Below are 17,576 nucleotides of genomic sequence, written 5' to 3' on the forward strand. Positions count from 1 at the left end.
ACTAATTTGACCAACTAGCAATTGCCAAGGGGTAATCAGTCTTACATATTATTATTATTATTATTATTATTATTATTATTATTATTATTATATTTTCAATACAAATAAGACCAATCTACCTGAATTAAAAAAGTTATGACCAGTCTTGGAGAAAAGAAATTAGATGACTAACGTTTTAAGACTGGTCTAAACAGTTTATGCAACTGTCCCCAATGTCTTTATTCAGCCCAATTCAGTTAAATTCTAATTTATTTCAATTGAAACTATTTCAGTTCAGCTATAATAAGCTTTATAGAAGACAATGATGTCCTTATTCTCAGTTCATTGTAATTAATAGTCTGTTAATAATGATTCAATTAGGGATGACTTTGATTCAGCTATAAAGGATCTCTACAGAAGCCTCCATTTAGCTTCAAGACTTGTTTTCATCCAGTAGTGTCAGTTTGTACGACTTTTGTTTGAGTCAACCAATCAGTTTGAAAAAGTTTGGGGCGGCAATTGTGTTTGTTTGACCAATGGAACACGGGGGAGTGTTCAGAAAACAGTATCAGCCTTGAAGCACCCGCCTTCTTCCCAAAACCCCTCCCACAATGTGTTTAATCTGCTAGTTTCACTCAAAATGACTGACAGGCAGACAGGCTTTGCAATTGGCTAAAAAGTGCAAGCTGCTTTTGTTTTGCCGTGTACAGTGCAGCTGAGATTTCTCACACACTTTTTCAAGAAGGGTAGTAAGATTCTACACATGATTTTAAACAAAAGCTCTTTCAGTGTTCCCAGCTGAATTAATTGCTGAACGCTGTGGAGAAGCAGAAGACTGGAGTAAGCACGCAGTCGTTTCTCCGCCGATAAAGGTGTGTGTGTGTGTGTGTGTGTGTGTGTGTGTGTGTGTGTGTGTGTGTGTGTGTCCGTCAGTAGGGGGCGCCTGTCCCCTCGTGAAGAGCGCCCGTGACGTCACGGCCCTCTCTCTCGCCTCTCGCAGCGCAACAGAGTATCGGAGCGAGCGCGAGACGCGGAGAGAGAGCATGGGGAGCGCGGATCGGCTGGAATAAGAAACATTTTCCAACACTTTCAAAAACTTTCTCAACTCGGCCGACAGATATGGATACCATCATTTTGAGCATATTACTCCTGCATACGGCGCTTGGAGGCGCAGGAGCCCAGTACACTCCCGGTAAGTGCCTAAAGATTTACCTTTAACGAGCCCCGGAGCGGAACGAGCAAAAGTTTCCGTGGCTGTTGCGTTGAATGCGTGAGCACCTTTATGTGTGGCACGAGCGCACATATACACCACACAAGTTGATTTGTGTGTCCAGGTGGCTCTTTTGGCAAGAAACGAGTGAGGGGATGGTTTGGGCTGGTTGTGTGTTGGAGAATAGGGACACACAGGTATCAGCTGCGGAGTGAAAGTGCTCCACCGAACCCTGTTAACCCTCCTCAGCCATCCGCTCCGGGTATCTGTCCTGATTGGGAGACGATTCTAATGAGACATCTCCCTTTGTCCAACAACACGAAAACTAAATTTAATTTCTAACGACTCGACGAATGGTTCAGTTGCACATCACGGGGAATTCAACGAAAATCCCAAACTCCGAAACCCCCTTGAACAGTCTCGTAGGAAAACAGTTTTCTTAGTCCCGGTAAAAAGTAAAGGGCTTTTCACTGAAGAATAAAACAATCTGTAAGAAGTTGTATCTTTATAATGTGATGCTTCTATTAGCGTACTTCAGGATTGGCTTCACATTATAATATGAATTCCCGCAGGATTTCTGTGCGTGATTATCGGGAAAATAGAGAAAACCTGATCAACTTTTCAAAATGCAGGATCAAATCTGTGTTTTATATATATATATATATATATATATATATATATATATATATATATATATATATATATATATATATCTTCATCTGATAATGATGTTTATTTCAGGAGTTTAGTGCAGAGTGTTTGTTTGAGAGTCAGATATAGTATATATATATTATGTTATTATTATTATGTTATTATTCTAGGATAGAGTAGTTTTAGCATCATGATATACTGGGTCAAGACTAGAACATTAAATATTTTTGTCAGAAGTTTTTAGTTGTTTTATGCAGATATGAGGATAAATTGTTGCTGTGTTAAGATGCTTTCGGATGAGAGAAAAGCAGGAGTTTAGCTTTGATCGTGTTTTCAAATGTATCAATCTAAATTGTTCTAAAATGAGTTGAGTCAGATATGAAATTACAACATGTGAATCACGTTGTTCTTGCCACACCACCATCAACATTATTACTGTTGCTCTCTTTGTAAATAAAGAAAATCTAAGAGGTACGAGGTCAGATGAAGTTAAACAGTTTTTTCTTTTTCTTTTCATAAATCATAAAAGTTTCTGTTTTCAGACAAATGTGTTCTAGCACATCTAATCTTGTGATTTGGGGTGATGCGCACATCTGTCTGACTGTAACCGTATCACATATCGTCTGGTACAGCTGTCTGTGTAATTGCTGATTAATTAATCAGTGAGTCTAACCCTCGGATTAATTCTATTAGAGTAATCAAAAACAGCGGCTGACAAATGGCAAATTACGGGAGGCTGAGATTGATTAGTGGCTGGTGTAATTATGCCAGCGTGTTATGGAAATGAAGAGGGGGATCAGAGCGAGATAATCTCTGATATGGCTCTCTTTCTCTTTCTCTGGACGCAGCTCAAATGGGACACGCGGAGAAAGGTGAGTCGTAAATCCACGCCACTATCATCATCATCATCATCATCATAAACATCTGTCCAGGGCATCTGACCTGATGTGGGTGTGCGTGACTGTGAGCTGCAGTGATGCACACAAACATATCAACGTGTATCATTCAGCTGTGTTCACCCCCCAAATGCACACTAACAGGAAAGTCGTCTCTTCCCAGAATTCCCTCACAATCAGCTTTCAGAGCAAAAGCAAAGCTGGAGTTGTGTTTGTGATAATAAGCCCCGTCTTGTTTCTTTTACTCAGGTACATTCAGAGTAAAATTTCAATGCAGGCTGTCATAGAAACATGATTACAGAGAAGGACAGAGGGAAAGTTTGCTTTTGCATTTCTTTAGAGGAGTCTGCAGGGCGACTTTGAAAAGGTTTTTAAAGGAAAGCCTTGTGAAACGCACTCGGACACAACAGCAAATCTGCACATTTCTTACCCGACTGCTGCAGACTCCGATTACAGCCGTGTGTGTGTGTGTGTGTGTGTGTGTTCACACTTTTCCTCCCGAGGGAAAACAAGGTCTTCCGTGTGACTTTAACAAGGCATTTGTGCATGAGTCGTGAACGGCTAGCTCATGATTTGAATATAATGCTTAGCCTTTCAGGTCGTTATTTTGGCCGATTGTGCGCTGCGTGTCATCGGTGTGGACGTAATGATAGAGATGGGATGTGAAGTGATGTTTAGTGAGTCTGAGGAGGACTGGAAGAATATGAGGGTGTGTTTTGTCTTCCACACCAAAGGTTTTTGCCCCTGAGTGCTGAGATTCGGTCTAATGTAATGAGCCTGATGCTCCTGGAGAACAGCACTTGACTGCTTGTCATCTCTGTGGAGGTTTTTCAACATGTACTAGCCAACAAGAAAAGAACAATTGATTTTATCTATCAGTTAATCTGACTGGATGATGTAAAGTCACTATATAGCAGGGATCCTCAAATCTGGACCTCCTGCAGAGTTCGGCTCTGATGCTAATCAAACTCACCTGAGCATGCTAATCAGTGTCTTCAGGATCATCAGAAAATCACAGGGTTGGAGCTGAACTCTGCAGAGTTTACAAGATTTGAGGAACGTGGGCTATATAGAAAAAGAGGTGGAGCAAGTTGTCCCATTTTGATGAAAGCATGCTTAAGCAAACATTTTAAATGTTTGGATCGTTGGGAATCTGTATCAGTGAATAATATTCCCAGTAAGAGCTGGAACATGACTTTGATGATAAGAAGGGATAGATCTGTCATAAATGGCTCACCCTCAACTGCATGAATTTCTTTCAGCTGTTGTGAACACAAAAGATTGCATTTTGAAGAATTCTGGTAACCAAACAGCTGATGGTAGCCTTGGATTTTAAGTGTGAAAAGAAAAAAAACCATGGATGTCGATGGCTACCATCAGCTGTTTGGTTACCTGCATTCTTCAAAATATCTTCTTTTGTGCTGTGCAGATGACAGAAAGTCATAGAGGTTTAAAACAAAGTTGAATAAATAATAACAATTTTATTTCGGGGTGAACTATCCCTTTAAGAAAGTACATAGTGTCAGTTTGAGTCTCTCGCTTGACTTTAAAGGCAACATCTTGAGGCGTCTACAATAAAAAAATTATTGGTAAATATTAATTTCCCATGTGCACCAACAGAAAGAGGTTACTTTTAGATGTTTTAATATGATGCAGAAGACCAGAGAGAGACATGAAAGAAAGAAGGGTGTTCATGTGAATGCGTCTGCAGAGCAGTATGTGCTTGTGTTGCTGACAGGTCACAGAGGGCCTTGTGTTTGTGTTAAATCACAGCTCCGTCCGCCGATGCAAGTTGCTTATCACAGCAGCTGTGAGAGAGCGCTGCACGTATTTTGCAGACTCGCTACAAAATCTGTTTGCAGCAGAAAGGTATTGTCTGCGGACAGCGTTTTTTCTCCTCGGTGAAGTTTCTCAGATTATGCATGAAGAATCAATACCTGACAAGTACGTCGGTGCTTTAGTGTTTCATCTGATGCAGCTGTATGGATTTTTAATCCAGTCCTGCACAGTGTCACACAGTCTTCACGGCTCATGCTGAGGTTTTTCAGCACTAGTTGATGCTCAGTGAATGTGAATCAATGGAGTTATTCTCATTAGAAACTGAGCTCAGCTGTCAGTGGTTTGGGTTGGGCTGAAAATATTGATTTCTTGGTTTAATCGATTTCATAAACTGATATTGATTCTTAAATGGCAAGAATTGATTTATGTTGGCTTCAGTTGATGTGTGAACAAAACTCACAAAACATTATTAGTAGCATGCCTCCAATCACAATAAGCTTTGTGCTTTTAGTTTTGATGTGACACAAAGTCTCAGCTTTCGAAGTCTGTCCATTTTTATTGTGACATCCAAACATTAAATATGGTTTTAGCTCTAATGTGTCATGATGTGTGGACAGTAATGCCTCAGTTCAAGCGGCACTCTCTTCCTCTTTACTACTAGTTACTGCAGGAAATAAACACGAAAGAACATCAGAAGAACAATATTTTAAAGAGGAGCACCTCGCCTGTTATTTATTTAGAAATAACAATGAATGTACGTTTGAATAAATCTGACACGAAGACAAGTTTTTATGACATTTACTGTTTAAATGTATATTTCTACAACAAACTGGAGTAGAAACACTATTAGATCATTAAATGTTAATCTAATATGTTTTACTATATAATAAGTTTGTTATTATTAGAGAAACTGCCTAATTATTGGCTTATGTGAATAATATAGCCTATCATTATGAGAAAAAGATCAAACGTGTGTATCTAATACACAACATCATAGGTGAATTATGGCATACATGGAATAATCATCATATTACACACATTAAATATCACATGCAAATGAATCAATAGTAAAATTGCCCTCCAGTGTCTCTATCTGCAACTCTTCTCTTGTTAAAGTCAAAGTGCTGCGAGACGTGTGTGGAAGCTCAAATCATGTGAAAGAAGAGGAGAAATAGTGATGAATGCATTCTTTGATGGAGCCTGTATAGTGTCATTTCTGTGTTTTCCTGAGGGTCACAGGGCTCAAGGTGCTGTGAATGACCCTCAGAGAAGCACATGCATTTCCAGAGAGAGATGAGGAGAAGAAAAGAGGTGAAGCGGAGGCTGTTTGCGCAGCGCTCTCTGGATTATAGCAGTAATGGCAGCAGTGCTGTAAGCTCCTTTAGAGCGCTGACCGGCCCGTCCTGAGAGCAGCCAAAGAAGCTAAAGTCGGATTGAGGATTTGGTCATTAGGACATTATTGTTTTTCTTTTATTTTGTGTCTGCTCTGTCCCCGGGCTTTACAGAGTGCAGTGTTGTGATTTGTGACCATCCTGATATCCATAAAGATTATGATGATGGTGGTGATTATCAAATTAAGCCCGCAGCGCTCTCTTTGAAGGAAAACATCCTCTCTCGCTCTCGCTCTGAGCGCTCTGCCAAAGGCTGTGAGCCGGCGTCACGTCGTTACTCTCAGGAGAAGTGTGTTGCTCTCTCAGAGCTCAGGAGACTTCATCAGCTTCTGATGCTTACTTATCAAGCATCCGTTTTGACACAGGTGTTTTCTCTGGAAGTTCCTTAGGAGAAATACTATGAGGTAGTTGTTTTGGAGCGGAGTTTGATTGTGATTTTTGACGGCAGAATTTGATGTGAAATCAGAGCACAGATTGAGATCTCTTCTCAAACGCTAGACACAGAGGAGAATTTGTAGGGCTGGACGAATAATAACAATTATTCTACACTGATAGCATATTTACAGTATGAATCTTGTCAGTGAACTATGAGGGCAAATAAAATAAGCATTAATCATAATCGTCATATCGTCCAGCCCTGAGAGTTTGTAAAGAAAAGGCTTGAGATCATCATCATAAGAGTATGCGAGTCTTCAGGAGAAACTTCTTTGAAGCGTTTCATCTCCATGTTTCTCTTTCCTGCGGGCAGATCTCCCAGCGTTTCCTCCAGCGAGAGCTCTTGGCTCAACCTTCAGCTGTGTTTAATGCTGCTAAAATCTTTAATTTTACACCGAGCGCTTGTCATGTCCTCTGACTCCACGGCTCCGGGACGGTAGGTGCGTGCGCTCCACACGACTCTTAATTGTGATCGGCAGCTCCCAGCTATTTTCCTATTGTTACCTGGTGTCCGTGTGAGTGTGTGCTGAGACAGGAGAACGCCTGACAGATGTGAGACGAGAGTATGCCTCGCCATGATTCATCTGACTGGAGTCAGCTTGTCTTATATCTGTGTCAACACCGTGACGTTTTGGAGATATCAAGTTTGAACACGTCTAGGGGCGCGCGCGAATGTGTGTGTGTGTGATTTACCTGTCTTTCATTCCCCGCTCCTTTGAGATGCGCATGTGAAATCCTCTCTAGCATCATCCTCTCAGGCTTCAGGAATCAAGGTGTCTCACAAACTGCCCTACTTTTGATGTCTGACGTTCACTTGTAAAAGCTAATATAGCATTTGTAATGACACTATATTGAAAAATGACAGAAGTGGGATTGTTCCTCAACAGCTCAGGAGATAAATCAGTCTGGTGTACTGTTGCAGTACTCTTTCATCACTGTAACCTCACTGGAGTGATAATAATAATGACATTAAAAATAACGTATTAAGGGCATTTTAGTCATTTATCATGTCAGTGAAAAAGACTACTTTCTCTTCCTTTTGAATTTTTGTTTATATGCATGTATCATATTGACATTTCTGAATATTAAGTTATACAAAGTTATATTAAAAAATAGAAACAATAAGATATTTCTGCATATTTATTTAGTGGGAACTTTAATATTTCAAATATTAAAATATATACATATTAAAAATATATACATTTTAATAAATAAATCAATAAAAACATGCTCCTCACAGAACAGGTAAATATAACACAGTGTATGGATAATTACATGCTTTTGTAATCTAGTTATGAATGTTATAATGTTAGGCTAACCTGTTTGAGACCAGGAAACCCACATGAGGTATTCTTAAATGTATGAGTGAGGATTTGGGGCCGGTTTAATAGTGTTTTCCTTTAGGCAAACCAACAGAAAGGCAGTGCATCTGTTCCTAAGTGTTTTCAGCCTACTTTACTGCATAAGGTCAGATGTTTTAGGGAACAGCTGTGATTGCCTGAGGGAGAGTCAGCACAGGTGGCTCCTCGTGGGGCGGGACTCAGCGCTGTCAATCAAACACATGTGCATGCGTCTATGCTTCGGTAGCTCTTCATGTCACTAAATATTCAAACACAACTATGCCACATATGTGCTGTCAAAGGTTTGGAATTCCTAAGATTTGCTCACTAAAGCTGCATTCATTTCATCATGAACACATTCAAATTGTAAAATTGTGAATTATTATTTTTTTTTACCATTCGAAAGTTTGGGGTTTAAAGAAATGAAAGGATGCATTAGATGTGACAGTAGACATTTTAAAATGATGCAACATTTTTATATAAAAAAAAAAAAAATGCTCTTCTTTAGAACTTTCTAATCATCAAAGAATCTTGAAAAAATAATATTATATGTATCACAGTTCCCACATAAATATTTAGCAGCACAACTGTTTTTTAACATTCTTGAGCAGTAAATCATCATATTATTCTGATTTCTGAAGATCATGTGACACTGAAGACTGGAGGAATGATGCTGAAAATACAGCGAAGCATCACAGACATACATTACACTTTAACACAGATTCACACAGAACACCGCTCTTTCAGTCTGGAATAATATTTGACAGTACTGCTGTTTTCCCGTGTTTTTAATCAAATAAATGCAACCTAGGTGAGCAGAGGTTTTACAAACATTAAACATTTTAATAATTACAAATTTGTGCTTAAGCTCAGGATTCTGAAGAACTTGAGCTGTTGCAGATCCACTGGCAGACAAATACATATTATCTTGGTGATATTTCTCATTCTACATGTCATTGATCAGTCCACACGAGTTTCCTCCCTTGCAGCAGTAGAGATGGTTTTCTCATTATGCTGGTGTTAATTGATGCTAATAAGAGGGATGTGAGAGTCTTGCCTGCTGTGAATCCCGTCACCGTCCCGGGCCCCAGGAGACGGCGTGTCTGTGCCGAACCCCTCCAGACCCCTTCCTCACACCTTCACACTGGAATTTACAGCCCACGCTGAACAAAAGACCCTCGTTCATCCCCCACTCCAGACCATTCAGCCTGACGTGAATTACAGTCGAGGTCAAAGCACAAAGGAACATTCCTTTAGCATGAACTTCACCGTTTCAGTGCACTACCAGTCAAAGGTTTTATTTTTATTCTTTTTTATGTTTTTAAAGAATTCTCTTCTGCTCACCAAGCCTGCATTTATTTGATCTGAAGTACAGCCAAAGCAGCAATATTGTGAACATTTTTACTTTTGAAAGTAACTGTTCTGCTTTTCACATTTAAAATAATTATCCATTTGAATATATTTTCAAATGTAATCTTTTCCTGTGATTTCAAAGCTGTATTTTCAGCATCATTCCTCCAGTCCCAGTCACACGATCCTTCAGAAATCAGAATAATATGATGATTTAATGTTAAAAAACATTTATTATTATTATGATGATATTGAAAACAGTGGAGTTGATATTTTTCTGGGTTCTTTAAAGGATAGAAAGTTCAGAAAAACAGCATTTATCTGAACTAGAATTCTTTTGTAATATAAAGCATCCTTGCTATAAAACTATTAATTTCTTTCTCTGACTCCAAACTTTTGAAGGGTGTAGTTAATAATGTTACAAAAGCTTTTTATTTGTGATAAATGCTGATCTTTAGATCTTTCTATTCATCAAAGGATCGTGAAAAAAATTACTTAACTGTTTTAAATATTGATAATAATATTAATAATCAGAAATGTTGAGCAGTAGATCATCAGCAAACATCTTCACAGTATTACTGATGTTACTGTATTTTGAATCAACTAAATTCAGGCTTTGTGAGCAGAACAGAACTCTTAAAAAACACAATAAATATGACTAGTAATGTAATTTGTTAGTCATCACTGCATTTATTGATTTGATTTGAATGCATTATGGTTTCATATGGACGAGCCGCACTGATAAAATGCCAGAATGTAGCTTACGTTAGTTGTGCTGCACTTGTACAATGGTCAGTGAATCTGATGAGTGTGTTTCTTTTCAAACAGAAAACAGGTCACAGCTGAAAAGAAGAGCACAATTGATCTGACATGCTTTATTTGACTCCTGTAGTGTGTGTGTGTGTGTGTGCTTGTCCACTGAAGTTTGTGTTACACTCAGATGTGCTTACGTGATTTGTTTGCATGTGATTCACGCAGTTCGTCTCTCATCGTTGTGATAAGCTCTCGCTGATGGCCAAATACAACACAGGGAAATCAACATGTTCCTGTAAACCCTGAGTCTGGCTGTGCGTGCGTGTGTGTGTGTGTGTGTGTGTGTGTTCCCAGGGTCCCACTCTCTCTTTCTTTGGGCCACATGTGGTTTAGGTTAACCACAGCTCATTGTGTGTGAACTAACATTAATGGGGTCATTTGTGCACACCGGTCGATTACAGGAATTTAGACACACAACCCGTGCTTTCTGCAACACGACAGAAACACCAGACAAAGAGAGAGAAAAGAGAGAAAAACACATTACTTTGAGATTTACAGTGAAGTTTAATATTTCTCTCAGAGCGTTTGCAATATTAAGAGAAATAAAGACAGACACAAATAGAATTGCTGTCACACAGATCAGTTCATCTTAGAAATGTCCAGATATTTGCCTTTTGATTGCAATGCTTCTGTCGTTTCTGTCTTTTTATCCTCTCCGAATCACCAGATGTCTCCATTTAGTCTCTGTGCTTTCTAGGAGAAACGTTTGAGACGTTACAGAGATCTTATTTGTGTTGTGTCTTTCCTAAAATGACTGTATTTGATTGTTTGGGTGTAAATCACTGTCTGTGTAAAGCTAGTTTAGTGTATATCATTTGTCTCTTGGCTCATGCTAAACCCAGACTCAGCACACAGTGAATGAGAGAGCGAGAACAACAGGGAAGGAGTTTAAGCTCAAATGGTTGTGATGGTCCTGCTGAGAGACTGTGAGAGATCTGATTAACACAGTATGACAATGCTCTCCCACACACACACACACACACACACTGCACTCATGAGGACATCTTATGAACACAGTGGTTTTATACAGTGACGATATTTGCTAAAGTTCACCTCTAAACCTGCTCCTCACACTGACCTGTTGGTATCAGGACGTGCAGATATCATGTACACTCTCAGAAACCTACAGCAGTCTGCTTTCAAAAGGGACTTACATTAAATGTACTGATCTGTACCTTTAAGTGACTCATAAGTACCATTTAAGGGTAAATAATTGTAGTTTCTGTACTTCAGGATACCTCCCAGTGATAGCGTTGTACTATTTTAGAGAGTGTATATTGTTTTTGAACATGATAAAGAAATGAAAACTCTCATATTTAAGCTCTACTGTCTCTGGACACACATTGTTTGCATTCTGGGTTGCCTTTAAACACTAGTGTATGTGTGTGTGAAGAACTTCATGAGGCTTCTTCTTCACTATCTGCTCTTACTCCTACAGTAAAATGCAGTTATATGAAGAAATGCATATGAAGGCTCAAATAAGATATCTTAACAAAACAGATGGGAAGCATTTCAGCAGAAGCATTTATATCTATATATCCAGTGTCCAAACCTGTGACTAATTAAACTCTTTAACATACTTCTTTGAAATATGGTTACAGAGCTACTGCTGTCAACACATCGAAATAATTGTACTTTGAAGCTTGACAAAAGATTATTAAAACATAATGATGACGTCATTACAGGGTGCAATCTTTAAAAGTCATGAAAGTTTCTTTAAACACACTTTTTCTAAAAGTATGTTTTTTAAGATTTGAAGAATAGTAGTGGACATTTAGGCCCAGTCCACACGGAGACGGAGCTTACCCCAATCCGATCTTTTTTTTCCTCGTCTCAAGAAATATCCGCGTCCACACGAAACCGCATAATGATGTAGTATACATGCCAGACCAGTATGTGGCGCTGTAATTCTGCCACAGAGATACACTAAAAACAGAGAAGAAGACTTGGACTATGCTCATAAACCTTGCGCGTGGAACACAAACGAACATGGAACAATACATTTATTAATCAGTGTTAATGTTAGTTAATAAAAAGACAATCGTTCAGTGTTTGTTCATGTTTTTGTTGTTGTTACGTGACGTAGAGGTGTCTGACTAGAGGGGAGTCGTGGGCTGATGACGTCATCGTTTCAGAAAATATACGGATTAGCCGTCCAGACGAAAACGCAAAGACGCCGTTTTCAAATTTATCCACTCTGGGACCCGGTTTCAAAAAATAGCGGTTTCACCTGATGAAAACGCCGGATGCGTGAGGACGAAACGCCTATCCGATAAAAAAATTTGTGCGTATTCACAGAAACACGTCTCCGTGTGGACGGGGCCTCAATTAAGCACACTTGGGGAATGTATGTTAAATCCAGCTGTGTGTTTAGATGGCTTTCTCCAAGTCCGCTGGTTTCCTGTGTTCGATAAATGCAAAAACAGTCCTGTTCAGTGCCCATGAAAAGAATGTGTGTGAAAGAGATGAAATGAGGGAAAACCAAGTGTGTGTTTACTTCTGAATGAAGATTGATGAAGGTAATTACATGCTAGAGTTCAATCTTCAAGAAGTGAACCCAGAGATCTGCAGCACCCCAAACACACACACACACACACACAGACTCAGTGTGGCTGTTTTACAGGACTCAAATGCAGTGAAGGCAATTAAAAACAAGGGCAGTTAACTCCAGTGAACACAAAACATGGCTGTGATGAGTTGATTATGACGTTATGGGAGACTGTGAAACTTAGACTGGACCATTTTTTTTTTTTTTTTTTTGCAGTCCACTGCACTGGTTTCCGTGATTTTCAACATAAGCATGTGCTTGATGGTCATATTTGTGTGTTGTGTCTTTTGCAGCTCTTCAATTTTACGAATGTTAAAGGGGTCATATGATACGATTTAATTTTTTTCTTTCTCTTTGGAGTGTCACAAGCTCTTGGTGCATGAAGAAGATCTGTAAAGTTGTAAAGACTAAATTCTCAGATCCAAAGAGATATTCTTTATCAAAGTTAAGCCACGCCCCCTAAAATGGCTCATTTAAACACACCCCACATGTCTACATCACTGTGTGGAAATATTTGCGTAATGCAGCCCAAATGTTCACGCAGAGAAAGAAGGGGTGGTTTCAGTAACACAGTTAGTGCTGAAGCAGCCATATCAGGGAGATGTGTGTGTATCTAGATGAAGGCAAAAACACTTTATTTATTCTTCGGAAAGTAGATGAATTTAAGAATCTTTAAGATTACTTACAACAGAACAACAACACATTTTATAGATGACCGTTTGGTGAACCTAGGAGAGGAGGTCATTCTGACTTTGCTATGACAATCTGGCGCTTCTGAATCAGCTACTGTAAGTATGATTTGTTATTAGTTTAAGTATTTGCTATTGAATGTTCAAATGCTGAGTTTTGCAAATAGTATCTGCGCATCACGTGTGTGAACATTAAAGCATGTCAACATCTGTTACACCAAATACACAGAATAATGATCTTTAAATAAGCTTCATATGACTCCTTTAAAGTCCAACTCCATTTTAATGCACCTTGCATTTTTAAATGCCAAAACACATTTTGTGTGAATGACCCTAAGACAGTTCAACCTACTGAATGTGTGAAACAGTATGGCCTTTCACACCACGGGAACCTTTTCATAGTACCAGAACTAATTGTGGAACTACCCAATTTTTGGCATTTTTGCACCGCCAGAACTGGGTGCGATTTTAGTACCAAACTGCCTTTTTCAGCCAGCAGAACTAGTACTATCTGAGATGTAAGTAGACACTGATTGGCCAGGCACATCTGAAAACGCCCTCACCAGCCATTATTGTGACACCCGCGAGACACAACAAAACCACAGCTCCGATGAGAGCGTCCTCCATCCTCCTGTTGTTAACGTTATTCTTCTTTGTTGTTGTTTATCGTTGTTGAACGGCGCACACAAATGACATCATTGTTGACCGGCTTACGTCATTTACTAGTACACATTGTCGGTGTGAATGCAACCCTTTAAATGGTACTGGGAAATAGTTTTGCGCAAAATCGTCCCAGTACTTTAGTACTGTACATTTTTGGCACTTTTCCACTACACAGTATCAGCTTGCCTCGACTTGACCTTCCTTTGTTTGGTTTTCCACTGTGTAAAATTTGTACCTGTACCTGCTTCCAGACACTTTTTTTCGTATCACCTCTGGCGAGGTTCTGGGGGAGCTGAGGCAATACTAAAATGTGACGTGAAAACACGGCGGACTGCTGATTGGTCAGAGAGAATCGTCACTATTAACTGCATGCTCCAGACAGAGTATCCCGGATAAACCCCACCATCGTTCTGCTGCCCTCAGCCTCTCCAGAAACAACATTTGTCACATCCCGAGGATCATAAACAGCATACACTTGATTTCCTCCATTGTCCTGTGTGTGTGGGTAGTGGGTGGGTGTCGCGTAGAAGATTACGTCAAGTCAGTTTCCTGCGGTGTCACTATGATGACCAGGTACTATTGTGTCAGGTACTATCTGAGATGGAAAACCGAGTGAAAAGCGAGATGAGGCGAGTTGAGTTGAGCTGGTACTAGTAATGGAAAAGCGCCATTAGCTCTGGAACTAAAGCGGTGCGAAAGGCCCCAGTGTGTTTAGTGTTCAGTCGTTTTGCTGAAATGAGTTCTTCTCTTCTCATCAATATATGTTGAATCCAGCTGAGTTCACACACGTCTTTCTATGACTCATGCTGTAATTAGTGTAAGTGTGTTAATGAGAGCTGAATCAGAGACATTGATTTGATGTGTCGTTATTGAAACACACAGCTCACAAGCCCACACAGGTTTGTGTGTATGTATGTGTGTGTGTGTGTGTGTGTGTAGAAATGAATGCTGCTTGAGCAAAGTCTCGCAATTAATTGGATAAAACTTCCTAATTTAGTAATTTTTTGTATTTTAATAAAAAAAAAAAAAAATGTTGTTCCATATCTTGCTCAATGTTCTCCTCCAAACAAATTTAAAGACTATAAAAAACCACTATGAAGTATGAATGTAGGGTAAGGTGTACATTATGTACTCACAAAAGTGTATTAAAGTTGCATTTAAAAAAAGTGCAAAAAAAAAAAAACACCAAATAAACAACCAAATAATAAAGAAAAAGTATAAACTCAGTGAGATAAGAGTGCAGGAAAACAAAGAAATACCTTACTGTCATCTATCTGTCCTGTAAACTCACCTTTTACATTCACATCCTGTTACAATTACAGGTCTCCTAAAATGAGCATTACCTGTGCTAACTAATTCAATTTATCAGTGTAAACCTACTTAAATATAGTGCATTTAAAACCTACATTTAATGTCCACCTTTATATACTGTATTTAAATAAGTATAAAAATATATACACCATAGCATAACCTCATTGATTGAAGTGTTTATTAAAGTGTTCTTGTGTGTTTGTCAGTGTGACTCTACTTTTTTCCCCTCAGTGACTCACTCTGTGATCCCTTAGTCAAATGCTGTGTTTTTCAGCACTGTGAAGTGGCATTGCTGATGCTTGTTCTCTGTAGAGAACACACAGACCCAACTGATCAATGATAAAACATTTGGTTTTTCATTATGGATTATCATTGATAATTTGCTGCAAACCTGCAGTTCTTGTGTGTCTAGTGCGGTGTTGATTTGGGAGAGAGTGTGTGTGTGTGTGTGTGTGTGTGTGTCGAGCGGTGTTAGCCCATCTCCAGTGATTGATTTCCCCTTCTCTCTCTCCCCTGATGCTTGATGTTCGCTGAAATTGTTTTAACTAGTGTGACTGAGATCCCACTGTCACCTTCCTGTGGGCAAAGGAAGTCAGAAGTGCAGAAATACTCTCTCACTTTCTCTGACCCACAGGCCTTTCCATCTATCATCAGACATCAAACATGCTGAGAGGTCCAGGGTAATTATCGTTAACTAAAACCATATAATATATATAACCATTTACTATTTAACAAACTTAAATAGTATATCAGTTATACTAAAATAACATTGTGATAATTAAATAGTATCACAAATTAAATTAAATTTATGCATTTAGCAGACGCTTTTATCCAAAGCAACTTACAGTGAATTCAGGTTATCAATTTTTACACATCATGTGTTCCCGGGGAATCGAACCACCAACCTTGCGCTTGCTAGCGCAGTGCTCTACTAGTTGAGCTACAGGAACACACAAAAGGAATAAATGCTGTTGTTCATATTCTTAAGTAAATTTCTTAGATATTTTTAATTTGATCTTTGAGAAAGCATAAAAAATTTAATAATTTCTGAAAATGAAACTGATCACTGATCACACAAATAAGCTTTATTATTTTATACTTTTTGTCTTGCGGTGGAAGTTAGAAGTGTTGTGGGGTGAATACTGTCAGGGAAATATGTGAATTGTAATATTTTGACATTAATGAAGAGATGAAAGGATATATTCAAGGCTGATGTGCTTCAGCAGAGAGTCTGTACGCTCCTATATTCAGCAGATAATAGATGTCTTGTGTTTCTTGCTAAGTGTGCTCGGATCCTCTCATAATGTGAGCGTGTGCTTAACTTCAGCCTCTTAGATATTGCTGGAATGTGTTTTCTTTGGCTTCTTGGAAGAGCTCTTAGTTAAGCTCAAAGCTGATTTTTTTTTCCTTTTAATTTTATAGCAAAATAATAATAATAATAATAAACATTTTGAGAACAAATCATACATTCACTGCATCAGTCGGTCAAGAGCCACTCGATGGAGTGTGATGTATAAAGTTATTACGGTTAACTCTTGAATGAGAGCCAAACTCTTTTAAAGAGAACTGAACGTTGTTTATTTGTGAAATGTAAAAACTTGTTTAGCAGTTATCACAGCGATTGACGTGATTGTCAGCATTTATCTGTTACTTCATTTCTAGTCGTGGCATGTGGAAAGTTTCAAAAAATGATTTGACTGAATGACTTTATGAAACAACATACAGGACAGTATCTTCACGATATATCATTTCATCAAACATTTTGAATTTCATTACAAAAACAACGAGGATCTCAATTTGGGTCACATTCAACTAAAACTGAATACAAATATTGGTAGCTCTATTTTAAGGTCCAATTCTTGCTATTAGCAAACCACTGACTAGGACTTTTGCCTCAATAAACTCCTAATTTGCTGTTTATCGATAGTAAAGTAGTTGTTAAATTTAGGTATTGGGTAGATTTGGGAAGTAGAATACGCTCATGCAGAATATGTGCTTTATAAACCCTAATAAACAGCTCTGATAATAATAGGCATGATAATAAGCAATTAGTTAACAGAGAGAATTGGTCTTTATACTTAAGTGTTACCTAACTATCTAACTGACAGAAGTATCAAAAATGGAAACAGTACTAAACTGAATTAATGAGAATTTAGTAAATAATGCTTTTTTTAAGACAATTTACTCTTCACCTAGAGTTTGATTGACAGGCAAACTGACCAATCAAAACACAGAATCGACCATAAAGAAAACAGACAGGAGAGTAGATTAACCACAGTGGACTTGAACTTAAAAAATGGTGTGTATTGTTGTCTCTCTGTGGTTGAAACAAGATACCTTCTGATGTTCATTCATGTTTATTTCATGCTATAACTAGCCATAACTAAGAGGATGATCGGTTCACATACCACTACAGCAATCTGTCACGACATATTAAAGGGCCACAAAACCTTTATTACTATAGCACTTTATACAAAACAGTTAGTGTTAGCAATGATCAGTATTATAATATAGTTGAGAC

General features: G+C 38.6%; 1 protein-coding gene across 14 annotated transcripts in view; it reads left to right on the forward strand.

The window, feature by feature from the left end:
• The first annotated feature begins 606 nt into the window (after positions 1-606).
• LOC127984348 (receptor-type tyrosine-protein phosphatase kappa) overlaps positions 607-17,576 on the forward strand; it is a 170,371-nt gene continuing 153,401 nt past the window's right edge. For 4 of the 14 annotated variants that reach the window (XM_052586965.1, XM_052586967.1, XM_052586964.1 and 1 more), the window contains exons 1-2: positions 922-1,171; positions 2,689-2,712. In XM_052586965.1, the coding sequence (XP_052442925.1) occupies positions 1,099-1,171; positions 2,689-2,712 (97 nt within the window). In that variant the 5' untranslated portion in view covers positions 922-1,098. Of the gene's footprint in view, positions 1,172-2,688; positions 2,713-17,576 lie in introns of all 14 variants that reach the window. The other 10 variants (XM_052586960.1, XM_052586961.1, XM_052586966.1 and 7 more) reach the window with 7 other exon arrangements.

Source organism: Carassius gibelio, chromosome B20 (assembly GCF_023724105.1).
Source record: "Carassius gibelio isolate Cgi1373 ecotype wild population from Czech Republic chromosome B20, carGib1.2-hapl.c, whole genome shotgun sequence".
Lineage (NCBI taxonomy): Eukaryota > Metazoa > Chordata > Actinopteri > Cypriniformes > Cyprinidae > Carassius > Carassius gibelio.